Consider the following 26,742-nt stretch of genomic DNA (forward strand, 5'->3'; position numbering starts at 1 on the left):
TCTCCAGTAAGTGTGCCTTTTGTTACCTTGGAGGTAGCCACAGTACTTCAAAAGAAGGGGCCAGAGCTCTGCCTTTTGACAAGAAGATGCTGAGTTCTGTCCTTGCCTCCTCGGTACAGCCAACCATAAGGTGGGGGGAGGCAGGGTGTGACAGGGTAGGGATCTATTCTCAAACAGGGACCTCAGGCCATGGCTCTGATCTACATTGCACAGAGAACTAAGTCTTCAGTGGCCCCCTGAATGGGGAAGACCCTGACCCCTTCAGTCCTCAGACTCCCCCTCCACAGACTATGGTGGTCAGGAAGAGGGCCAGGCTCCACCTCTCAGCCATCCACAAGCTGAAGCTTCTCCCCAGTTCAAGACACTCTCCTAGGGCTCTCACCAGGAATTCTGTTCTGTTTCATTGTGTTGAATGTAACGTGTTCAGTTTAAGGAAGCCATGAAGCTGAATGAAATGGAGATTGATTTAAACTTGCCTAAAATAAATAGCTCCTAATGTTCATATCCACAAAGGAGTTCTCTAATCACATACTCTTTCTTTCCTTCCTTCTTTTTAATTAGGCTAAATTTGACTAAAATAATTTAACTGAGTTTAGAATAGCAGTGTTTAGACAAAAAAGACCCCTATATTTTGGACACATCTAAATGCTTTAAAAGCTTATAAAATCAGTTCATTACCTTTCTAAGATATTTGAATTTTATGCCCCAAATTATATGTGTTTTGTGAACATATATATCATTACTTCTGCTGATTCCCCTACCCCCTAGCCTATGATCTTGGGAGACACGAATACACCTATGGGCTAAGGGAAGAAGATCAATTAGGTTATCAGAGAGTGGGGCAAAAAAGGGGGCTGAAGAAGGCATTCCCCCATACTGATGGCAATTTTCTCTGGGACAAAATAAATGGCTTCCACAAGTCACAAAAGCAAACAAAACAGAAATAAAATCTTTTTCTTTCTCTCTCTCTCACACTCATACATACATCACAGCAAAGTAACAATGAAACTTACCTGGTCCTGAATCGCACGTTTTAACACAGGTAGACCCATGACAAACTTCACTCTCTGAAACGTCAAAGCTCTTATTTCATCCAGATTTAAATCATACCTGTGAAGAACAAATACAAAATGGATGTTAAAACATTGATTTGAAGACCCTGAGTAAGGCCTTTGGACCAAGGTGTCTGATGAGATAAGAAACAGACAGCTTTGCTAGGTCTCTTTACATCTCATTTGATACTGTGTGTCGAAGAAGGTCTACTGTGTAACACAGACCCTGTGTTCAATATAGCAGCGTCAAATGGAAGGAAAGAAGGAAGGATTTCCTCACAGGGTGACCTTAAAATAAAACTCCAACATCCCCTCTGCAAGAGCAAGATTTTCATGTTTCTGAGATCAAACTGATGAGTAGCATTTGGGGGGATGGGAGAGAAGGAGTGACCTGTGTGGTACAAGGGGTGGACTGTAGCGGCCACAAGGAATGTTGCCTAGAGTTTCCTTCCAGAGAACCCACCAGTAACCTCCAGGTGCCACACCTTGGATTTAACTGTGGCACTCACCCCAGGTGACTTTGCTCTTGGGCTGCTCTCAGCTGGTGATTGAGTAGGGCAAGCTTCTAGATTAGGGCCATTACTGTCCAGTAGGCAACTTGTGCCAGGAGACCCCCCCCAAAAAATGGCCCACTGAGGCTTTCTTGTAACCTCACTGTCCCCTTTCTGCTCTCTCATTACAGAGTCAGACCTGCCTACACACATTTGGAAGTTTCTCCCACCTTCTCCAGCTCCCTCCCATCATCCTTCACAGATTTGCATGTTCCACCCCCATCCATAAGTCATTTGCTCATCTAGTCCCATCTTCCTGTCTGCTTCTCAATGAACTTAAACTGACATAGAAGGGGGTTTCCACTCTGCCACTTAAAATGCTTAAATGCAAGCAGAGCCTGAGCCTGGAAGAAACCTCACTCAGGCTTGACTCCTGGCTCTGTCACTAATTGTGTGGCCAGCATCAAGTGACCTGGCCTCCCAGTACCTCCGTCCTCTCATCTGTAAGGCGGGAATGATAATTGCACATGACTGAGGATTGTCTCCTCAAATGCTTATCCCGGTGCTTGTATATGTATAGTAAGTGTTCAAGAATATTAGCCTCCATTCATACTCTTCTTCACCCCTCCTCCTTCTCAAGGGCTAGTAGTGTGTTGGATTCATATTTATAGTCTCAGCACCAACACAAGGGTCTGGCCACAGTACATCCCATTAAATGGTGATTGAACATAAATTTCTTTGTTTCCTGTAGTCTCATAACTAGATCCTAGAGACCGTGTTCTCAGGTATGTCCCAAAAAGCATGCCAACCACACATACTATCATTATGCAAAGTTCATTCCCAACAAGAAAAAGAACTGCATGGGTGTAGGGTCCAAGTCTTGAACCGTGTAGCCCCTCAGGACCAGCACAGTGTCTCACATTTAAACATTTTTCCTAAATAACCTGCAGGTCAATTGCCCCAGACGGAACAAGAACCAATTCAATCATCTTGGCTTTCTCTGGTCCATTCAGTTGTCAGGTAATAAAAAAATCCAAGAAGACTGACCATTCATCCAGGAATATTAAAAAAAAAAAAAAAGAAATCCATCCCCACCCGCAAAAAAGAATGGACACAGAAACCCCCCAACAGAAGAATCTCAGTTTTTGTTTTATTTATTTATTTATTTATTTATTTATTTATTTAGAGTCATCTGGTAGACCTGATCTCAGAGCAACTAGTGCAGAATTCAGTATAAGCATTACGGCATAAAAATCAGTGTTTTCCTAAGGAGAACAGAAAATAAACATTCTAGGGTGCCTGGGTGACTCAGTCATTAAAAATTTGCTTTTGACTCAGGTCATGATCCTAGGGTCCTTGGGATCAAGCCCTGTGTCAGGCTCCCTGCTCAGCAGGGAATCTGCTTCTCCCTCTCTCTCAAATAAATAAATAAATAAATAAATCTTTTAAAAATGAATAAATAAACATTCCATTGTCAATGAAACTAGAAGTCAGGAAAAGTCTCCAGATACTAACATAGAAGTAAAACTTGTCTGAGTTGATGCAGGCTTTAGTCAGGAAGAAGTGGCAAGAAGAACCAGAACAAAAGATCACACACAACACAAGGGCCAATTGGTGGCAACTCTCAAAAAATGCAGGTAAAAGTTCACTTTCTAAATTTAAGCTGTACACATGGAGAGGTAAAGCTTGCAGTTCTGATCTGGAACAGCAAGACAGGAAAGGCAGGTAAGAAGGTAAAAGCAGGTAAGAAGGCTCGCTGGCCCCTGAGCTAGGTTCAGGGTCAGGGCAACATGCAAAGCCACATGGACAGGCTGTGTTTGAAAGAAGCAGTCTATCTCTGTGGCAGCAGGAAAGGGAAAAGATTTTGTGTTGTGAAAAGGGACGAATACTAGACCACTATCTCAGCTTCTCCTGCTCCCCAACCCTGAAACTTCTTAGAAAAGCCAGGCCAGAAGTCATTCAATTATATTCAAATCATCCAATCATAAGTAATAAAAAGATACTAGCACAGAACTGATACAATGATACTATAAGAAAAATGGAGAAAAAGAGCAAGCCACAGGCAACTGGCAATGTGGGTGTGCAGTAGGGTTCTGGACATCATTGATGATAGGAGGCCTTCAGAGAATACAGAGTGCTGGGGAACTTGCAAAATGTGGGCTCAGCTGAAGTCCAGCCTTAGACTGATTCAGCAGGACACTCTGGAGTATAAATGGCACTGTGGAGAGGTCCTATCCTGTCCTTCAGTCAGGGAAGAATGCATAGGCTTTCTGCCTTCATGGGCAGAGAGCATAACCTTAGCCATTTCCTGGGAAGGCAACTCCCATATGTCAAGGACAATTCCAAGGAAGTTCAGCCTTGAGTTGATACCGGTCAACACTGAGAGCAGCTAGGAGATGAGTGTACAGGTTTGGTAGAGGGATTAGGGTAGGTCATTAACAGTAACTGCTAAGCAACTGACTAAAGAAGTCAGGGGGAAAAAAAAGGAGAAAAAATAAATTATTAAAAGAAAAGTAGAAAATTAGAAAAATTGCAAGTAACAAATCTAAAATTTGGCTCTGAAAAAAATCACAAGGGGTGGTTGTTCAACTTTGCTCTGGTAGTATTAGCCAATGCAATTCGACAAGGGAAAGCAATTAGGGAAACTGAAATTGGAAAGAAACAGGGAGAACTATGTACAGATGATCCATGTGTTTCACTGATTGTCGTAATGGTCCCTATGCTAGACCTCCCCTGATCCTTGCCCTTTGACACTGCAGTCCTCATGAAGAGGCTGAGCATACTTCCACACCCCTTGAATCTGGGCTTGGCCATGTGATTTGCTTCAGTCATTAACATATTGGTAGATGTGAGGAGAGCAAAGGCTTAGAAAAGTGCTTATACATTTCCCTTCCTCTCTTGCTCCTCTGCAATCCCATGGGCATATGTTTGAGCTAATCTAAGAACATGCCTGACTAGTTTGCCACATGGACGGAAGGTATAAAGTAAGAGACATGTGAGGAGAGCCCGGTTGTCTCAGCCAAGGCCATCCTAGATCAGCCTACCTCCAGGCAAGGCCCACACTGGAAAAGCCTGGTCAAGATCAAAAGAGCTGCCTATCCAACCCACAGCTGACTTCATGAATGAGCCCAGCCAATGTCAGAAGAACCTCTCAGCCACCGACAGACTCACGATCAATAATAAATGTGTATTGCTTTGAACCACTATGTTTTGCATCATAAGTAATTGATACAATATGACTGTGTATCTGGAGCCCTCAAAACAACCAACTACAATTACTGCAAACAAGAAGAGCTTGGCAGGAAACACAATCAAAGTCAGTAGCTTTCATATGGATTTCTGGTTATATAAACAATCATTTTAATGGTATAATTTAAAATATATAAAATAAAATTAAAAACATGTTTATAAAGTATATGTGAGGAGATATAATATATATATACACAATATACACAATATGTATATATACATACACATACACAAGTATATGTATATACTTTATAAATATGTTATATAATGTTTTTATATAACTTTATATAATGTTTATATACATTATATGCATAAATTTTACATAGTTTATATAATGTTTTACATAATCATATATACATATATATGATTTTATTTATTTATTTGAGAGAGAGAGAGAGCACACACCCGAGCATGGGGGAGGGACAGCAGGAGAGGGAGAAACAGACTCCTCACTGAGCAGGGGATCAAGAGACATTTCACACTACAAAGATGAGACAGTAAAGCCTATGGGAATGCCATGAAGTGTGTTATACAGACAAGATTTTAAAGCATCAATTATTAGCTATTTTCTTCACATTTCCATTCCAGTAACTTTTTGATAAAATGGTTGTTATTCATCTACTTCAAAATTGTAATTCACGGGACGCCTGGGCGGCTCAGTTGGTTGGACGACTGCCTTTGGCTCAGGGCGTGATCCTGGAGTCCCGGGATCGAGTCCCACATCGGGCTCCCAGCTCCATGGGGAGTCTGCTTCGCTCTCTGACCTTCTCCTCGCTCATGCTCTCTCTCACTGTCTCTCTCTCTCAAATAAATAAATAAAATCTTAAAAAAAAAATTGTAATTCACATCTACTTAATTCACATTAAATTAAGCTTCCTGCTTATACTGACACCACGCACCTCACAGGAGTCAAGTTTGAGTAATGACTTTATGTTAATCTGTGCAGAAAAAAGAAGACAGACTGCAAGATCAGGGGAGGACAGAGAATACACACACCAGCCAAAGGCACTGAGAAATAATCAAAAACTGTAACATAAGCGGAACTCAAGAAAACTGGGTTACCAATATATAGTTCTCAACTATTAATACCCAAGTTAAGGAAATTCTGTATTCAAAAAAGAAAAAATGTGGATCAAGAGACATTAGAGAACATTTTCCAATACAGACAAGTTAAAACAAGTTAAGACATTTTGATGAGAGATCTGTCCCATTCCGCTGCCCACCCTCACTCCCAAAACGCACTACCAGACCTGAGTTTAATGTTACGTGGGCAGAAATAGCACAACCCTGCAAACATCTAAAAGATAAGTGATTGAGTGAAGTACGGCCTAGCCATACAGTGAAATTATTACATAAAAAGGAAAATCTGTCTATATGCCTATATAAGGAAATTGCCAAGATATGTTTTAAATAAAAAAGCAAGGTGCAAACAGGTGAATATGTTACTTTTACTGCTGTACTGTATGTTAAAAAGTGGGGGCAAGGAGGCGGGGAAGAAGACTACGTATTTGCTTGTCTATGTGTTGTTGCTATTTTTTTATTCTCTTAAGAGACACCCCAGAAAATATGAGCAGTGTTTACTTTTTGTGTATGTGGGGCAGAAGTGGGGGAAACTTGGCAAATAGTAGTCTACCTTTTTATGTATTCCAACTTCTGAATCATATTAAAATACCTTTTAAAAAAAGACATTTAAAAAATATTTTATTTTATTTTTAGATATTTTAAATTGTACCCTTAAAATGACCACTAGATGGCAACTGTTCTTCATTTGAATGGCCACCACCAAGTAGTCAAGCAATAAAGAAGTTAAAACTGTCTTAGAAGCTGCCTGAAAGCCTGAGCACCTGATTATCTTAAAAGAGAATACATAAATTCTTTTCAATAAAAAAGGTAACAATTTCTGCAATGGGAAAGATCAGGATTTTAGGAAAACCCCCACCCACCGGCCCTCCATAGAGCTCTCTGAAGCCCTATACAACATGAATATCTACGTGTTTTCTGTCTTTAAATACCAACCTCCACGTTTAACAATATTAATAGGCCACTTCAGATGCCATTTATAGAACAATGGGGTAGAAATCATAAACAATAATGCTTTTTCAGTATTTCAACATATATAATTTCTTCATCTTCTTGAATCTGTAAGATATGAGGATTTGGCAAATATAATTCTCTATGCCTCAGATTGCAGACAGAGGCCCTGTGGAATTAAGAGCCTTGGCAGGATCCTGGGTGAATGGTGTTAGTGTTAAGATTAGGAACTGGGGGACACCTTGAGGACAGCTGTGGGGGTAAAGAGAGGGCCCAGTTCTTCCCCTAGCAGCTCTGCCATCATCTGACTTATCTTTTAGTGTTCCATGTAGGATTTAGCTTGAAAACAAAAACAAAAACAAAATGGTGCCATTACTAAGAACAAGCTTGGAAACCTCTGAGCTAGGATATGCCACAAGCAAGAACTGAAACAAAATTTCATCTTTCCTGAGAGAAGAGTGGGGTGTAGACCTCCAGCATGAGTAAGGCACCTGTCTTGGAAGTCTCACATGTGGAATCAAGACCAAACTACAAGGAACTAACTAAACTAAACTAAAGAAAAAAATAAATTAAATGAAATAATGGTAAACCAACCATTAGAATGGCTAAAAGAAATTATACTGACAATATCTGAAAATATCAAGTGTTTAGGAGGACACCGGGCAACTGGCTCTCTCCTTTGCTGGTGGTGGGAATAAAAAATGGTAGAGCCCCTTTTTTAATGTCTTTTGAAATTAAACATACTCTTACATAACTCAGCAATACCACTCCTAGGTATTAACTTGAGAGAAATGAAATCCTTTGTTTACACAAACACTGATAACAGGAATTTATAGCAACTTTATTTGCAATCGCCAAAAACTAGAAACAATCCAAATGTCCCTCAACTGGGGACAAAAGTATAGTACATCCACACCATGTGCTGCTGAGCAATAAAAAGGGTGAACCACTGCTACACATGGCAACTTGAATGGATCTCAGGGACTTTGTGTTGAGTACAAAAAAGCGAATCTCAAAAAATCATATATGATTCCAATTTTATGACATTCTCAAAATGACAAATTATAGCAAGGAGGAATAGATTGGTGGCCACCGGTGGATAGAGTGATGGGGAGAATCTGACTCTAAAGGACAAACATAGGGAGTTTCTGTGGTGACGGAACAGTTCCATGTCCTAATTGTGTTGGTGGTTACACAAAATGATGTCTGTAAATTATACACACACACACACACACAGATGCCCTCCAAAAGACGTGAACAGACACCTTAGAAAGAAGATATACAAATGGCCAATAAACACACAAGAAAGTGCTCAGAGACATTGGTCACCATGGAAATGGAAATTAAAACCATAATGAGATTCCACCATCCACCCACCTGAATGGTTTTAAAAAAAATTAATAGCAAAATAATATGTTAACAAGGATGTGGAACAACTGCATCTCCCACATTTTGTTGTGAAAATATATGATGATACAGTCATTTTGGGAAAAGGCCTATTAGTCAATTTCTCATAAAATTAAACATATATCTAACTCTATGCCTTAACAATTATACTCCTAGATTTTTACCCAAGACAAACAAATGCTCACAAAATTCTCATAGGAGAAAATTCATATCAATTTCATTCATTAATAGCCCCAAACTTGGAAACAGCCCAAGTATCCATCACTAAGAGAACAGAAAAATAAACTGATTTAGTCAGGAAATGGAATACTGCTTAGCAATAAAAAGGCATGTACGAGTGACACATGTACATGAGGTGTATTAACCTAGAAAACACTATGCTAAGCTCTCTTGAATCTCTTGCTCTTCAGGAAGCCAGCTGCTGTAGTACGAGGACACCCAAGCAGATTTATGGAGAGGTCCACACAGGGAGAAACTCGGGCCTCCTGCCAACAGCCATGTGCGTGGGCCATCTTAGGAAAGTGGATCTTCCAGCCCCAGTCAAGCCTTTCTAAGACTTCAGACCTGGCCAACATCCTACCTGCAGCCTCACGCCAAACCCAGAGCCACCCAGAGAAGAAGCTCTAAAATTCCTGACCCACAGAAACTGAGTGAGATAATACACCTTCCTGTTTATGATGCTAAGTTTTCAGGTAATTTGTTATATATCAATAGATAACCAGTACACATAGTATTGGTACACACACACACACACACCTGATGAGCATGAACTAGTACTGTTAAACACTTTAATAAGATGTAATACACCAAGAACAAGGCATGAGTCATAACATTACAGCCTAATGAATTCTCACAAAGAAAACACATCTGTACAATCCCTACCCACGTCAAGGAGAATCGCATTACAACACCAGCACGTAGAATCTCCCTTCAGTCTCTCTGTCAATCATTACTCCCTCTCACCTGCTCACTGCTAGCTGCTCTCCTGACCTGGAACTCCATAAATTATTTTTGACTGCTTTTGAATATTAAAGAACTGGGATTAGACCTTATGTATTCTTTTGTGTCTCATTTCTTTTGCTCAGCACGGCTAATAAGATTCACCTTTGGTGTCTACTGTAACTGTAGATCATTCATTTTCACTGCTGCAGAGGATTAAATTGAATTAACATGCCCCCAAAAATATGCTGAGTGAACATATTGTGCAATTCCACTTACATTAAATTGTAAAACAGAAAAAATTAAAACATAGTGTTTTAAAAAAAAACAAAAACAGAACAGTGGTTACTTCTGGGAGAATAAGGCCAGGGACTGAGTGGAAAGGGCATGAGTGAACTTTCTGGGGTGATGGTAACGTTCTATATTTTGAAATACATAGGTGTATGTATTTGTTTAAACTCTGAGAGTGTACATTTAAGATTTTCACATTGCATTGCATTTTATAGCCAAAAAAAAAAAAAGCCTGAACACATATTGAAGTCTTGTTAACGATATCCACACTGAATTATTTTGGGGGAAAAAATGTACTTATTTATTTGTTTCAGCAACTTTGAAATGCATCCAAAAAATGAAATATGGTAGATAAAGGGAGGGATAAATGCGCAAATACGTGATATAGCAAATACGGTAACACATTAATGGTAGAATTTAAGTGGTGTGTATAAGGATCTCAATGTTAAAGTCATCAATTCCACTGTATGTTTAGAATTTTTAAATATAAAATATTGGAAGAAAGTAGATGACCAGAAGTGGAATTGTGTTAGGGCATCATTTCCTTAGGTAAAAATGAGACCTTCAAGTACAGATCTTGGTTTCTAGAAACCATTCTCAAACAAAAGGAACACGGACTCATTGGAGAAATGGCTGCTTCTAGGACAGGGCAGGGAAAAAAGAAGATGAGCCTGGAGCACCTCATGGTATCATAAAGTAAAGAAGTCCTTAAAAAAAAAAAAAAAAAAATCTCGAAAGGGTGGGAGCATGTCAAAGGGATACAAGAGCCAACTCTAAGATCCCCCTATGGCCAAAGCTGGAACAATCTGAAAAACAAAATAAATAATGGACCACTGGACTATAACACAAGGCATAAAATAAATATACATGAGTCCATACTAATACAAATAAATGGTTTAAATAAATAAATACATTAGGGGAAAGAGATGAACACCCATAATAAATAATTTGTATAAACATTCCCTCCTCTAGCAGGTAGAGCTTACCTATCTCCACACCACCACTACCATCCAAGGGTCGGCGTCCTGAGGGACCTGCTTGCAGAGGGAAGAGGTGATTTTATAAGGAAGAAATGTGATTAAACACTACCTTGCCCAGGTGATCAGGGGTAACAGCGCCGCTGACAAGCCATGTTGATAGTATGTACCCCTGCTGTGATTGACAAGAAGGGCACTTGCTCTCAGGGTCTTCCCCAAAACCCAAAACCTCAGTCTAGACGTGAGAAAAACACCAGACAAAACAAACTGAAGGATAGTCAACAATATACATGACCAGTACTTTTCAAAAGTGGCGAGGTGATGAAAAACATGGCAAGACCAAGGAACAGTCACAAATCAGAGGACACTTAAAAAAAAAAAAAAAAAAAGACAATAAAACACAGTGTGGAATAAAACACCCTGGAATGGAAATAGGACACTGGTAGAAAAAGAAAGAAAATTCGAATGAGGTCTAGAGTTTAGGTAATAGTCATGAACCAGTGCTGCTTTCTTGGTTTTGATAAATGAGCCATGGTTATGTAAGCTGTAAGCAATAGGGGAAACTGGCTGAGGGGTATAGAGGAGCTCTCTGTGTTATCTTCACAAATTTTCTAGAAATTGAAAATTATTCCAAAAAGTCCATTTTGAAAAGAGACAAAGCAAGAAGACAACAGTAACAACAACAAAAAAGATCTTTTTGTGTTTTTTGGAAAACATTTTAAAAACCCAACAAACAAAAAACAACTTTAAAAAAGGAGGGAGTGTATTTTTTTTTTTTTTCTCAAAGTCTAAATCAAAAGTCAGTTTTGGTGTCCTAGAAAGCATATCTTCAGACACCAAATTTGAATGCCCTCATGACAAGAAACATCCTTGGGGCCTTTGACCTCCACGTGATTCTAGGCAGCACCCACGTTTCTGGAATGAAGACCCATGAGAACTTGAAAATCAGCTCTGGTTTCCCAGCATGGGTCTGCTTCAGTGACCTGCTCCTTCATCTTGGTCCTTTTTATAATGTTGCTTCAGAAGATGTCTCCAGCTCCGCCCAGGATCAACCCCCAACCCCCACGCCCTGCCCCCCATCAATCTCTTCTTGTTGAAAATGGCGAAAATAAAAATGCTCCATCTTCATCAAAACTGAGGTGCCACCCATAGCCAAGCATTCACACCAATAAAAGGCGATGGTGAAGAAGAGATTCCCAGAGGCAGCGGGCAGAGAAACCCTCAGTCTTCTAGTAAAGACCACAGCTACCTCACAATCTGACCTCCCTCCTCCAAAGCCTCCACCCACCCCGCAAGCCCCTGCACAGCCTGAATGACCTAACCCTGAGTGGAAACAGAAACCGTTGAGTCATCCTGTGGTAACTGTCAAAGACAAAGGCCCTGAACCAACAAGGGTGACAGAAAATGCGAAGGGAGGGTTTTCGAAGCACTGCGGTTTTCTTGCAGCTGTGAAGTTCACGCAACCACAGAGAAGCACACTTGCTGATTGGCAAAGTCTAGGAAAGTAGTTTGAAGAAGGCATGAAGAGAGAGAGAGAAAGGGCGGAGGGGAAGAAAAGATCCTCCCAGCCGGAGACAAAAACCTGATGGGAATCCCTGACAGGAGCCACTTGCCATCCACACCCCTGCATCCTGGGCTTGCCAGGCAGTGACTGTGGGCCAAGAGACGTTCCCTCCCCATCCTTCCTTTCTGCCTTCCTTCCCCAGCTTTCATTAAGCACCTGCACCACACTAAACACGAGGAATTCAAAACAAGTCAGGCCTGTTCCTACCCTCAAGGAGCTCAGACTCTAGCCTGGAAACCACAGGGGCAGGAGGAAGCGCCCCAGTGTGACCCAAGAAAATATTCCCCGTTATCCTTAGACCACAAGTGGCCAGAGCCGCTTGCCTCCCAAGGGATGGCATGGTTGTTTTGTAGAATAGAAAGTTTTCGGTTTAGCATTTACCTTGACTTGGTTCTGCCGGGAGAAGTTGCAGGGGCCATGAGAAGGCAGAGGAGCAAGAACCCGGTCTCTCTGCACCATCCGCTGAGAAGTGGGGTGTCTGTGGGCAGAGATAGGAAGTCCCCAGGAGGGAGGGAGAAGGCAGGGCATGTAAGGAGGAAAGGGTGGAAGGAAGCAGGAAGGAAGTAAAGGGAGAGATGTGGCCAAATGAGCAGAGGACAGGAACAGATACAAACTACCAAGATGAAAATGCAAACTTTCAGCGAACTCAGACAGGCTTCCTCACTAGGTGGAAGTATGCATGGCCGCCACTGCTGTGGGCTCTTCCTTCCCCCCCAGGATTCTGAGGATGCGGCATCTGCGCCCCCCAAGGGGCGGCTCCTGACAGGTCCAGGCTACCATGGTGATCCCAGGCTCCAGGACAGCATCTGCCTTAGAAATGAGACTTGATACCTCACACGAAGAGTTATTTTTTAGAGTGCATGAGGCTGGAGTAGCACAAGGGAGTATAGCTGAGAAAACAGAAACAGGTGTGCAGTACCACATAACTAAAGGTACTGCAGAGCCTAGAGCTGTGGTCTACAGGTATACGCAGGCCTTGACTCTGCCCACGGAATGATGGAGTCTGCTAGCTTGTCTGGCTGATGTGTTTCCTGTTGGTCACCCAAAGGACGTTTTTGGTGGAACATTAGTACACGCATTCTGTAGGGATCTAGAAAGGAAATCGTTCACCTTCCACAATAACCCTTCCAACAACTATGGAGGAAGCACCCTCAGTGGGTCAAGCAATATGCACAGGAGCCAGGGTCCCCTGCTGGACCCTGAAAGCCTCCTACCTACCTACGTGCCCCTTTACAAGTAAATGGGAATTAGGAAGATGGACATGGAGATTGCCTCAGGGGCTGATTACAACTGAACATCAAGGCTTGAGATTCCTGAAGGGTCAAGAAGAGGCTGAGTCAGTACTCTCCAAGGCAGCCAGGACTAAGTGGAAAGAACACTCAGGGGGCCTGGGAGTCTACAGCCCTCAGTGAGCCCACAGAGAGTATCAACACAGAGGTCTGCCCCTGGTCCATAAAGTCATCGTTATGAACAGGAAGACAGGTAACCAGAGCGCACCACTTGGCTCAGATGTCATCACTTATCTAAGTCATAATCATGTAAGACCTATTCTCAGCTTCTCAGCCCCTGGAATCAACCCATGGGCCATGTGTTCTTTATGGAGGGAGAACAGAGCATAAATATTGTCAACTTTGACATCATAAGTTAGTGGATGGAGAGAGATGAACTTAAAAAGGCTGGAGATAGTACCGAAACTCAATGCAGTACAAGGCAAATAAAAATAAAAATATATACACACTGATAGGAGGTTGCGGGAGAACCTCTACAGGTTTGCTGACAGAGAAGGGGGCAGGGGCTGGACAGACCAAAGTTGTGAACAGCTGTGGTCCACTAACCCCTCGATCTCCAGGTCATTGGCATGATTGAGCTACTCCCCTGCCTGCAGGAAGGTATTCTGAGAGCGGCTCACAGTTCAGAGATCTTACAACACAGTAAGAATGTCTTCAGTTAGAAAACGGCTTTCAGTTAGAAGTCTGGCCCAGGCTTCCTCAAAAATTTCCACAGCACTTCCTGAAGCAGTGAGGAATGAGTGCCCATGACCCCTAATCTCACTGGTGCCATGCAGGTATAACATTTGCTTTTGCCACCAGTCAGCAAGTCCCTACCCGAAAGAGCCAAGATCCTGCCCATGTTCCCACTGAAGGCAGACCATGGCTTCTCGGGGGCTCTTCCATGACCTCCTTCAATCCCTACAACCACCCACAGACTAAGGGGAAAGCCGACAATGGGGGCCTAGCACTTTTGTCGGTCTGGCATCCATTTCCCCTTTCTCTTTAGCAGTATCCCATTCCCTCTGTGAGCCGCATAGGTCTCATGGAGGACCCCACCCCAGGGGCCCCTTCAAGGAAGGGTAAGGGCAACAACCAGCTGGCCTTTGAGGGTAGCCTGAGCCAGACTTCTAACTGAAAGCCGTTTTCTAACTGAAGCCAAGAAGAGTCCCTCTCTTCCAGCCTGGCTGCTGAGGCCAAAGTTCAGAAGGGCACAAGGGGGACGGGGCCTATCTGGACATGGGGACAGCAGTGCCTGGGATTCCTGACCTCATCGCCCCTAAGCCTGACCTCCAGCCTCCACACCTGAAGCCAGTGCGAGCTGCATATTCATCTGAGTGACTACCCATATGGGCCAAGCAAGTACTGGAGAGAAACTGAGAGCAGACAAGGGACAGCAGTAAAATCCTGGCAGCCAGAAAGCGAACAGGCAAGGGCACAGGTAGATGACTTGGCAGGAGAGAGAATGATAGGTCTACAGGGCTGAGGAGCCAACCAGAGTGCAACTAAACTCTATTAAGGCTCAGAATTGGAGGCTCTAGCCTCCTCTGACAGCTCCGAGTCCCCTCCCCAAGCCCATCAAAGCCTGGGGGTTCACTGTCAGGAGAAGGAGATGTGAAAGGGCAACAGAGAGGCTCCATGCTGAGAACAGGGGGTCAAGGAGAGACACCCCAGCCACAGGCCCCACTTACCAACAAGTATAACCAAATATGAGGGATGGCCTGTACATCATGGGCAGCTTTGACAACTTCCCAGCAGATGGCCATAAAGTGACTTATTCTAGCAAAATCAAAGTTAACAGGGCGCCTGGGTAGCTCAGTGGGTTAAAACCTCTGCCTTCAGCTCAGGTCAAGATCTCAGGGTCCTGGTATTGAGCCCCACATCAGGTGTTCTGCTCAGTAGGGAGTCTGCTTCCCCCTCTCTCTCTGTCTGTCTCTCTGCCTGCTTGTGATCTCTCTTTGTGTATATGTCAAATATATAAGTGTAAAATTTTTTAAAAATGCAGAGTTAACAAGCATTTTCCAGCAAATGGAAGTGAAATGTCTTGGGAGAGGAACATTTTCTAATCAGCCTAAAGTCACCTAGGGAGGAGCCCTGCTCATGGACACTTTGGGCAGCCAGGATTATGACTTGTCTGTCCTTCTTTGTCCACCCACTTTCCCTCAGGAAACTCTGGAGAAATTATCTCAGCCCCAAAACAAAACAGTAATAGTGATCTGCCACTGGAAAGGCTACTCTATGATCAGGAATGCCTGTGGCCAACAACCCTGCCTGTTTACAATCAGCATTTTACTTACATTATTTATTTTGCTCCTATTATGAGCAAATACCCTAGGTAGATTAGACATTTAAGGAAAGCCTCAGACACAAAAGACAGACGTCAAAAGTACAAACTCAAAAAAGGAAGCCAAAGGAAACAGAGACAAAGCAGGAAACAGAAAAGAAAAATCTCAAAAAATAAGAGATTTTACAACCAGAAAACTACAGGTGCTATTTAAAAGCAAACCAACCAACCAACGAAGGTACGAAGAACATAAAGAATTTTTTAAAAAATAAATATACGACAGTAGATATTTTTAACTCAGGGAGAGTTGGAAGATAAAGTAGAAAAAATCACCCAGGAAGCAGAACAACAACAACAAAAATAGAGATAGAAAATATAGAAGAAAGGATAAGAATATCAGAGGACAAGGCCAGGAAGTCCAACATTTGAATAAGGGGAGTTCCAGACAATAGTGTAAATATCTGAAAAACACAAGTTTCCAGATTACAGAGCACATTACCTGAGAGAAAAAGAGACCCACATCAAGTCACAGCGCCAATAATGTAACACCAGCGCTAAACAAGAATGCTCATGATGGTGTGGCTTCCAAAAGGAAGAAAAAGCCGTTTATAAAGGATTGGGGTACAGAAGCGGTGAGATATGTTAAGAGCAATGTTGGATACTAGAGAGCAATGGCACAATGTCTTTGAAAATGTGGCGGAAATTTTATTTTCGGCCTAGAATTCTATACCCAGAAAAACATGCAGCCGATTGAACCGTGAACATTTTCAGACATAAAAATCTCAAAAATCTCAAAAATATAATGCTCTTATATCCTTTCTCGGGACACTATTAGATGAAAGACTGTTCTGGTTATCTGTAGCTATGGAACAATGTACCCCCAAATTTAATGGCTTGGAACAGTAATGTATTAGTATTCTGCTTATGCTTTTGATCAGGAATTTGGATACACAGGTACAAGTAGGGATGGCTTGTCTCTCCTTCACAATGTCTGGGGTCCCACCTCAGATGACTTCACAGCTGGGAGCTAGAACAGTTGGGAGTGGGTTAACAACTCTTGACCTCTCTCTCTCTCTCTCTCTCTCTGCAGCATCTCTCTATGGACCAGGTTAGGCTTCCTCACAACATGGCAGTTACAGGCTAGCAGACCTTTGTACTTGGTTGCGCAGGACCTCAAGAGACCTCAAGAAAGGAAAGGTACAAGTCTCTTCAGAGCTGAGCCCTGACTACCACTTCAGTCATATTCTGTTGGCTGAGCAGTGACAAAGCCACCGGATTCAAGGGGATGAAACACAACCATACCTCGTAGTGGGAGTAACATTATTTTGTGACCATCTCTATTCCCCCACAGAGGGTAACGAAGAAAGAGAAAGCCTGGGAAAACAGTGACTTGACTACAGAGGAGATGCAAAGGAAGTTTCCAACATAACGCTGAAGAGACATATAGAAGGCCAGTCCAGACAGAAGCCCCAGAAGGAGGTCTCCAGGATGGCTGTGCTCATGGGTGGGAAGGTGTAGAGGATGGCCAATTATCTGACAGGTTTGACCAAGTTGAGAGGAGTGTAACTGTTCTATCCTGAAGTGTGGGGTCAGTGAGTGATGAGTTTACAGAAAACTAAGCCAATGAATAAAGGGGGAAATTGATATCTCCAAAGAACATAAAAAGTTGTAAAAGAAAGGAAATGAAATATGGTGTGTCATGGATTAGGGTTGGGGATAATATTTATAGAGTCATAACAATCTGAACACTGGATACTGATTGAAATAAACATGGTGACACGCTGATTGTCACAGAATAGAGAAAGCGGTGAGGTAGTGAGAATCTCCGTTTTCTATAACAGTGAGTCATGATACAGTCAAGAAGTGGCTGTTTGAGCAAGTAATTTAGGAATATGGAGGTCAACAACATAAACATCTGGTGAAAGAACTGGGAGTGGTTGTCAATGAGGAAGGGAAGGAGGGACAAAGGCAGAGGGTAGGGATGACTGGTTTTCATTACAAACCTCGTTGTACTATTTGCGTTAAGAATGTTCATATATGGCAAGGGATGGAGTGGCCAAAGGTCTGCAGATCAGCAAACCTAAGTTTTATTGCGATTTGTGCAACATAGGCCTCACTCATGACTCGCCATCTGTGAGAAAGACACTGCAGTGGTAGGAAACACAAAGAGAATGTGCAAGACTACTAACAGAAATGGATGGAAGAGGGGCACCTGGGTGGCTCAGTCGGTTAAGCATCTGCCTTTGGCTCAGGTCATGATCCCAGGGTCCTGGGATTCAGCCCTCCACCGGGCTCCCTGCTCCACAGGGAGTCTGCTTCTCGCTGTGCCTCTGCCACTCCCCTGCTTGTGCTCCCTCTCTCTCAAATAAATAAAATCAGAAAGAGAAAGGAAGGAAGGAAGGAAGGACAGGCTTAGAGTCTGACCAACAAAACAACCATTGCATTTCAACAAGGAAAGTTACCTCCTATTCCATACACTGCTTCTCCTCATGCAGGGACAATGATCTCCCCTTCCTCATTCCCTTCTCTTGGGGTCCTCCTTGCCCTGAATGATGCCAATACCCCCTACTGGAGGCCCTGCCATGATGCCATGGATGGTTCTTCCTCCTCCTGGGATGATGTCGGTGATGGGACCTGCTCCTGGAATGAGGTTGCCTATGTGAGGCCACCTGCCAATGATGCCTGGACCCCCCATGATGAGACCTCCCACCTGCCCCGTGATGGCACTCGGCCAGGAGTGACTCAACCAGACAGATAAGGAGAGACAGGAACTTCTTTATACCCATTTTATATTACTTGTTCGACTTTTCCAGGAGATCATAGTACTTTGACTGGGTGTTTTCTAAGAGCAGGACAAGGAAGACTTTCTCCCACTTCCAATCAAAGAATAATTTTGGCAGGGGAGTTAGTGAGACCAAAAAAAAAAAAAAAGCAATTTTCATTTATATGGTGAAATGTGAAAATAACATTGTCAACTGTTTTAGTTTTAAACAAACAAAAAAAAAGAATGTTCATACATCCTACCAATAAAAATAAGAAGTAAATTTTAAAAAAGCAAGCTGTAGAACAAAACATGATTCTATTTATATAAAAACGTAATGTTCCCATCTATATAAACTCATAGAAAAACAGAAAAAGAGGAAAAAAACCTTACAACATGCTAAAGTGGGAAAAGTGGCTGGGGGATCGAATGTGCATCTAGGGATGAACGGAAAAACAAAACATAGTATAGCCACACAATGGAGTATTATTGAACAGTAAAAGGAAGGAGATTCTGACAGATACTAGGACATGGATGAACTAACCTCAGTAAAATAAACCACATGCAAAAGGACCAGTATTGTATGATTCCACATATATGAGTTTCCTGGAACAGTCAAGAGGCAGAAAATGGAATCGGTGGTTGCCAGGGCCTGGCGGGGAGGGCGGGAGGGGGGTTATTTTTTAATGGGTACAGAATTTCTACTGTGGGGGGAAGAAATTCTGGAGATGGGGGCGCTGCTTGCACGGAGACATGAATGTGCTTAAAGCCACAGAGCTGTACACTTAATAATCATTAAAGTGGTAAATGTGATTGGATGGGTATTTTACCACACTGAAAAAAGTAGTTAGGGGAGGGGATGATTAAACTTTGAGGTTTTCCATATTATTTGGCTTTTTACGATAAGAAGATCTTCATGAATATTTGCATGTGTGAATAAGACTTGGGGGGGAACCATCAAGAGTTAGGGGGAGAACTGTGCATTGCTCTAGGGGAGGAAAGGCAAGGGAGTAGAGAAAAAGAAGGGGAGAGGGGAGCCAGCACAGAGAGATCAGGGAGGGGAGCCTTGCGAAAGCACAGCGGGAGGTCGTAAGATAACAGCCTAGTAGGACTCTATAGGTTGTCTCCCTGAGGCTCTGGGCCCTACCTACACACATGCACCCCCACTCTCCAGCCTGGCGCTCAGGAAAGAGCTCCAGTTTGCCAAGAAACAAACTCAAACACATTTTCAAAGCTTAGCTCATTTCAGATGTATTTTGCTTTTAAACATTTCCTGCAAACCGGAGAGGAACTTGAGTCTTTCCAAATCCTGCTGTCACCACAAACAGCATGCTGTCCCATGGCCCTCAGCAACCAGGGCAATCCCAGAGCCTGGGGGACTCTCTAATGGAGTGGAACAGGGGAGTCAGCCTGGCAAGCCAGACTTCGGGAGAGAGGGCAAGCCATTCCTTAGAAGGGGAGCCTGGGCTGTGCTCATACCATGTCTGGGAGCAGAGCATTCAGGGTGAACCCTTGAGCTGAAGAGGATAGTCATCATACACATAGGATATTACACAACCTCTGTTCTTTTGGAAGAAAACTGTTTTGTGGCCTCTTATGTCCTGGGAGAGCCTGACCCTGTACAAACTTCCCGTTGTACACACACGGCACTTACTGAACCTCATGGCCACAAACCCCACCCTACCCCAACACTCATTTTAACTTCAAAGGCCTGGGGTGGGGGACTAGCCATGGGAGACCAGAGAGGCAAGATTGCCTCAGTGAATCAGTGAATGGAGAAGGTTTATTTCTGGCCTCCTGTGGAGCATTCTATTCTGGCAGAATGTTGAAACATCAAGAAATCAGGATCACTGTCTTCTTACACATGATAACATCAAACCTGATGGTACAATGTGACCTTTCAAATAGGTATCAGAATCTTGAATCACTTGGGGAAAACAATATGAAATTTAGTCTATGCTCTTATTACAACTCTGAAACTATGACGTCAATGAACAGGAACTGGAAAGAATGGAAAAGTGTTTGTTAAGATAATGGAGTTTTTAATCATTTTCTTTTTAGGTGTGTGTGTGTTTGTGTGTGTGTGTGTGTGTGTGTGTGTGTGTGGCTTTTTGGGGGGTAGGGGAGGGAAGCTGGTGTCACACGCAGTCAGCATCTGTCACTGAATACCCATTCATCAGTTCCTCATCTCTGCAGCATAAAGACCTAGCAGCACAGATCTTATCCCCATTCTGTAGATGAACAAATGTCAGCTCAGTAAGGCAGCAGTATCACTTGATGATGATCGTATGGCAAATGAGCTGCCTGCTCACTTTCTAACCTGCTGGTCTGCCTTTCCCTCGATCCCTAAGCAGGCTGTGCAGTTCACAAGGAAGTCCCTTCTACTTGCCCCAAGTCAGGAGTTAGAAGAGAATAGAATTCTATTCCATATTTTAAACTGCAGTTCTCTAAATTGAAAAAGGCAAAGAGATGAGAGCCCAGGAACTACACTGAGAAGACTGAGGAACACATGAACAGATATGTGTCGAGATGTGTAGGCAGGGCTGTAGCAGAACTGAGTATGATGAAAAGGACCTCTTTGCCCTCTGCAAAACTGCTGAGGCCGCCACACAAAATCCTGCACACAGACGTTTCTAATAGCTTTATTCATAGCTGCCAAAACTTGGAAGCAGCCGAGATGCCCTTCAGTTGGTGAACATATAAATAAACTGTGGCCCATCCAGACAATGAACTGTTATTCAGCACTAAAAAGAAATGAGTTACCAAGCCATCAAAAGGCATGGAGGGAGCTTCAATGCATATTATTAAGTGAAAGAATCTAATTTGAAGAGACTATATAATGTATGACTTAGCCATATGACATTCTGGAAAAGGCAAAAACTATGGAATAAAAAGTTCAGTGATTGCCAGGGGTGGATTGTGGGGAGAGATGAATAGGCAAAGCACAAAGGATATTTATGGCAGTGAAAATACGCTGTATAATGATGTATGCATGTTATTATATATTTGTCCAAACCCACAGAATGTATAACATTAAGAATGAGCCCAACAGAAACTACAGACTTGGGATGATGATGATATTCAAACTTAGTTTAAAAAAAAATGTATCATTTTGGTAGGTGATGTTGATAATGGGGGAGACTACACATATGTGGGGGCAGGAGGAAGACAGAAAATCTCTGTACCTCTCTTTCAATTTTGTTGTAAACCTAAAACTGCTCTAGAAAAAAATAAATTCAAAAATATTATTGAAGCCCCCAAATATTGACTGATATTTACCATATTAGAAAGTATGACCACAAAATTTGAATATATATTAAATCATTTGAAAGTAACTAATAAACTCATTAAGTTTTTAATGAAAAAGCTATATTTTCCAAACCCTCTCCCAAATTTAGTAATAAAAGTTGCATTGTTCTGCATTTTTACAAATCCCTTTAATGGTAGGGATTAATAGAAGATAGCTGGATTCTTATATCTGCTTCTATACCTAATCTATTTTTTTAAAGATTTTATTTATTTATTTGACAGAGAGAGATCACAGTAGGCAGAGAGGCAGGCAGAGAGAGAGGAAGGGAAGCAGGCTCCCTGCTGAGCAGAGAGCCTGATGTGGGACTCGATCCCAGGACCCTGCGATCCTGACCCGAGCCGAAGGCAGCGGCTTAACCCACTGAGCCACCCAGGCGACCCTATGCCTAATCTATTGAGATATTAGACTTCATGTAGTCTCTGAGAGCCACCACTTTGAGAGCAAATGGGAATGAAAAGCCAGTAACATCTTAGTACTATTACAAAATTGGTTTTAACTTTGAATCTCTTTAAATGGTCTTGGTCACCCCTGGACCATACTTTGAGAACCATGACATAAAGAACTATTTATGAGAGAGAGACAAAGAGATACTGAGAAGACACTCCAGGACACAAAAACGGTCTTACTCATCTCACTTTTCACCTTCCCTAAATCCACCCCCTTCCAGTGCAGGAACCCTAACTTCTCCGGCAAGGACAAGGCATCTCCTTCTCTCTGAGGCCACCTCATTCTTAAGAGATAAGCTAAAGGTGGGCTGGCTGGGCACAGGCTAACTAGTTAGTCTGCCTTCGAAACATTCTGGCATTTTTTAAGGGGTTCCTTAAGCTAAACCTCCAGAGCTTGGTTCTAAGAGTGGGCTTTTCAGACTACTTGAAAAGGGCTCAGGTGCCCAGCAGAGCACAGGAGAAAGAACCTGCAGTGGGACACAAGTGCTGAGTTCTGGTCCTGACTGCTGGTCACTGAGTCCTTCTCTCCATGTGTAAACTTGAGAAGCACCAGCCCCTCTGCCCACTTCTCAGGGCAGTCATGGCCTCAAATGACCTCATGGACTTGACCCCTCCCCCTCCATCTAAACCAAAGTACCTCCGCTGCTGTTCAGTTGCCCACTCCGCACACCTGTGCTCTTCGGAGGCCCCTGGGAGCCTGTCTCCCCCAGACGCCCACATACGCCTTGTGCAGGCCCGGTCCGTCCATCCCTGTACCAGGAAAATGTCCGCGGTCTACACTGTCCTGCGGGGTCCCGCGCACCTTGTCCCGCGCACCTGTTCCGGACCCCGCGGAAGGATGCTCTGGGCGCCATCCATACCGACCGCATCACGGTTTTGCTGCCCCTTCTCCCACCACCCAGGGTGGGACACGAGGGGCGGACATTCAAACCACTGAGGTCTAGAAGCAGAGCCAAGCCTTCCAGCCAGGATTCTCAGCAGAGCACCACGCCTGCCGCTTTGGGCCCACCCCTTCACCCCCACTCTCGCGTAGGAGGGAGTTGGGCAGGCGGCGGCCACCCTCCCTGCGGCCCGTGAAGTGTGCGGCGGCCGTGTGCAGTGCGCACACCTCTGGCGGGGAGAGCCTGTCATCTGCACAGGGTAGGGGGATGTCTCCTGGACCTGGCCCAGAGCGTCCCGGGCGGTGAACCCAGGGGCGCGCGGTGACCGAGGGGACGCGGCCAGACGGCGGGCGGCGGCGCGCGATACCTGTGGCGGAAGAGCGGGCAGCCGCCCAGGAGCCTGTGGAGCTCTTTCTTAAGGCTCCAGAACTCGCCGTCCAGGTAGCGGTTCAGGGACGTGTCCCCGATTCCCGAAGGCGAAGCCGGCTCCATCACGCCTTCCCGGCTTCTGGCTTTGCCACCCAGCCCCGGGGTCCAGCTTCCCAGCTTCCCTCGGTCCCTCCTCCCAGCTGCTCGCACGTGGGGCCCGGGAGCGGGAGCGCACGCCCTCTAATGCGCGCCGCTGGGACTTGCCTCCTCCCTCCGCCTCCCCCATCCTTACCCCACCCAGGCTGCCGTCCCCTGACGTTGCTCCCTAGGCCTGGGGACCGGGACGAGCTGTCCAGGAAGTCGGGGCTGCTACAGTAGTCTCCTCTCGCCCTCCCCAGGAAGCTCAAAGTCTACGGACTTGAGTTTCTACTACTCGTGCCCTCTACTCAGTTGTCCATCTAGTCTGTGGGCACGCAAGAAGCCAAGTATCAGAACTGTAAAGAGGGAGCTGGTCAGGTGCATGTGGTCATGGGAGGTCCTGGTGGCTCAGAGAGGGGACATTTTACTCTGCCGATCTTGCATGCCAGCCTCTTAGCCTGGAACCCCAGATCCAAGCAGGTCTGGTCCAGCTCTGATCCCAACTCAGCTGCAGCTGGGCTCAAATCCCTTTTGTGCCCAAACAGGGCATTACAGCAAACTTTAATATGACTGTGATCTGGGGGTGGCCCCGTCCAGCAGGTGCTGCAGTACAGAGAAGCTGGGAGATGTAGACGGAGCAAGAGAATGAACATGAAATCTAAACTCCTCTCCCAGGACCCTCCTGTGTTGTTGTGGGCAGTAGGAAATGAGTTGGGGCCTCAGTGGTAATTGTTCATCCCTTTCTTCTGGGGAACTCTCATGTATTTTATTGATTCTCCTTTTAAATACAAAGGAAATGTCAGCTCTTCCCTTGCAAAGACCACACTGCCAGGGAGGTGACCGCTGGGGGTGTGGTGAAACACTTGGGTTTGATTCCGTCCGCTGTCTTTAGGTGAGTGGAGGCCACGTCTATCAGTTTCCTGGGGCTGTGTGGCAAATAACCACAAACTGAGTGGCTGAAAACAACACAAATGTTCTGGAGGTCAGAAGCCAAACATGGATCTTACAGGACTGAAATCAAGGTATTAGCAGAGCTGGACTCCTGGAGGCTCCACGGTGGGGGTGGGGGGATGGGGACTCTTTCCTTCTCTTTTCCAACTTCTAGAAACTACCTGCATTTGTTGGGTCCTGGCCCCTTCCTTCTCCCATCTTCAAAGTACATCACAATAATCTCTATTTTATAGCTCATTCCCTTCTTCTGATCTTGACCTTCTTGCCTGCCTCCTAGAAGGGCTCTCCTGATGACTTTGGGGCCACCCAGATAATCTAGGATAATTGCTATCTCAAAAATCCGTAATTCAATCACAGCAGCAACATCCCTTTTTCACACATAAAATAGCACACAGGTCGTGGGGATTAGGACATGAACATCTTTGGTGGGCCTTTATTCTATCCACCACGCCACCTGTGCAGCCACAGGTAAAAACACCCCACCAGATATGATGAATAAAGGCATTGTTTGCTGCTCTAATGGGAAGCCTGGAGGTAGGACAGTGCCAAGGTCTGGTTCAGTAGCTCTACCCAGGGACCATGTTTTCTTTCCATCCTTCTGTTCTATCCTTTCTCCATGTGTTATCTTTACTTTTAATTTTTTTTTAAACTTGTCTCTCAGTCACAAGATGGATACTGCAGCTCTAAGCAGCACATGATAGTCAGGATAGGATAGTAGTAAGAAACAACCCCAAAGCTATTCCAGGCATGCTGTGGTCACAAATCACCCCCTCAACCTTAGGGTTTATAAAGATAAGAGTTTATTTCATATTCATGCCACATGAGGTTTCTATTCCATGTTCCCTCACTCCAGATGCCAATAGACAGAAGAGCTCCCATTGTGTGCCTGCACAGGTTCCTAAAGCTGCCAGTTGGAAAGGACATATGTACCTTCCACTCATGATCTGTTGGCCAATGCAGTTCACTCCTGACTCTATGGGAGAAGGAAAGTACCCAGAAAGCCAATACCCAAAATAATCTGTGAGTAACACCAGTGACTACTAAACCTGCCCCTTTTGCCCACTAGTGATTACTAAATCCAGCCAAATATTTGTCTCACTCTCTCTTCCACAGGCATAAATACACTCTCCACTCCTCAAAGGAGGCAACCAAATTTCCATACTGTCACAAAATCAGGCCAAGACTAGTGGAGGTTGTACAGTGGTCTCTCCATCAAGTCAGGCATGGTTCCTCTGGATTCAAAGACTTATAAGCTAAAAACATGTTACTAAGTGTATGCAGCTTGAGTGAGAAAAAAAACCTTTGTTGTTAGAAGCCACCGGGATTTTTTTGAGTGTTGTTTGTTACCCAAGTATAACCTAGTCTATCCTAGAAGCTACTGGAAGAATGTTGCTGCTGAAATGAAAAAAAAAAAAAAAAAAAAGTGCACTGGCTTAGGAATTGGGGAATTGGAAGGGACTGTGAGGATGCTGTTTACCAAAACCAAACAGAAGGGAGTTCATGTCAGTAAGTGGCAAATGGGCACCCAGGCAGCTCAGTCAGTTAAGCAACTGCTTTTGACTCCGGTCATGATCTCAGGGTCCTGGGATAGAGCCCTGAGTCAGGCTCCTTTCTCAGGAGGGAGTCTGCTTCTCCCTCTGCCCCTCCCCTTGCTTGTGCATGTGCTCTCTCTCTTTCAAATAAATAAATAAAATTTTTTTAAAAAGGAAGTGACAAATATTTGATAAAACTGTACCCAACAGATAACATAGCTAATGAAATTGCTCCAGGAGAAGATCCTGGAAAGACAATATCAGCATTGTCTGTTCTGGTTGCTGGCTGCTACTGGCTGTGTTTGACAAACTATAAGAAAGGACTGACGGAAGTTTGACCTACACACCTATTAAGACCTCTGTATGGATTTCTGGGGTTCCCAGCAAATCAGCTGTCACTCTGGGGCATATCAGACTAAGCAACCCCCATCGCAAGCATCACAGGCACATCCTCAGAGCACAAGAGTGGGTCAAATGGCCCATGGGCTTGTAAAGTTACCCCAGAAGTGACAGGCACCACTCCATTCACATGACATGCCTACACGAGGGACAGAAAAGTGTCAGATTTCTAAGGTATCCGGAACGGGGAGAATCAATAGTACTGGTCAACCAGCCCTAAGGAGTCTTTCAAGGAAACTATGAATCTTTGAAGGAATTTTTCAGGGGAAGTTATCAAATCAATGACCCAAGAGAATTGCCCTTAGATCTTCTGGCCTTAACTAGGCCCTATGCCCACCATGTTAAGTTTTCCAGAGTTTCCTTAAATTATGACAAACTGGGGGGCTTAAAATAGCAGATATG

General features: G+C 44.0%; 1 protein-coding gene, 1 long non-coding RNA gene and 1 pseudogene across 8 annotated transcripts in view; 2 read left to right on the forward strand and 1 right to left on the reverse strand.

Moving 5' to 3' along the window:
- Positions 1 to 26,742, reverse strand: part of ACOXL (acyl-CoA oxidase like) — a 349,357-nt gene that overhangs the window by 309,700 nt on the left and 12,915 nt on the right. For 4 of the 7 annotated variants that reach the window (XM_044261636.1, XM_044261634.1, XM_044261631.1 and 1 more), the window contains exons 1-2: positions 23,319 to 23,547; positions 1,014 to 1,110 (exon numbers count right to left, since the gene is read on the reverse strand). In XM_044261636.1, the coding sequence (XP_044117571.1) occupies positions 1,014 to 1,110; positions 23,319 to 23,443 (222 nt within the window). In that variant the 5' untranslated portion in view covers positions 23,444 to 23,547. Of the gene's footprint in view, positions 1 to 1,013; positions 1,111 to 22,707; positions 22,722 to 22,886; positions 23,039 to 23,318; positions 23,548 to 26,742 lie in introns of those variants that run through there. The other 3 variants (XM_044261632.1, XM_044261635.1, XM_044261633.1) reach the window with 3 other exon arrangements.
- Positions 17,591 to 18,311, forward strand: LOC122915841 (annotated as a pseudogene).
- On the forward strand, positions 23,330 to 25,988 carry LOC122915102. The gene is made up of 4 exons (XR_006386009.1): positions 23,330 to 23,392; positions 24,351 to 24,480; positions 25,263 to 25,429; positions 25,523 to 25,988. It is a non-coding gene; the product is annotated as an uncharacterized LOC122915102 (long non-coding RNA).

This window comes from Neovison vison, chromosome 8, assembly GCF_020171115.1.
Source record: "Neovison vison isolate M4711 chromosome 8, ASM_NN_V1, whole genome shotgun sequence".
Lineage (NCBI taxonomy): Eukaryota > Metazoa > Chordata > Mammalia > Carnivora > Mustelidae > Neogale > Neogale vison.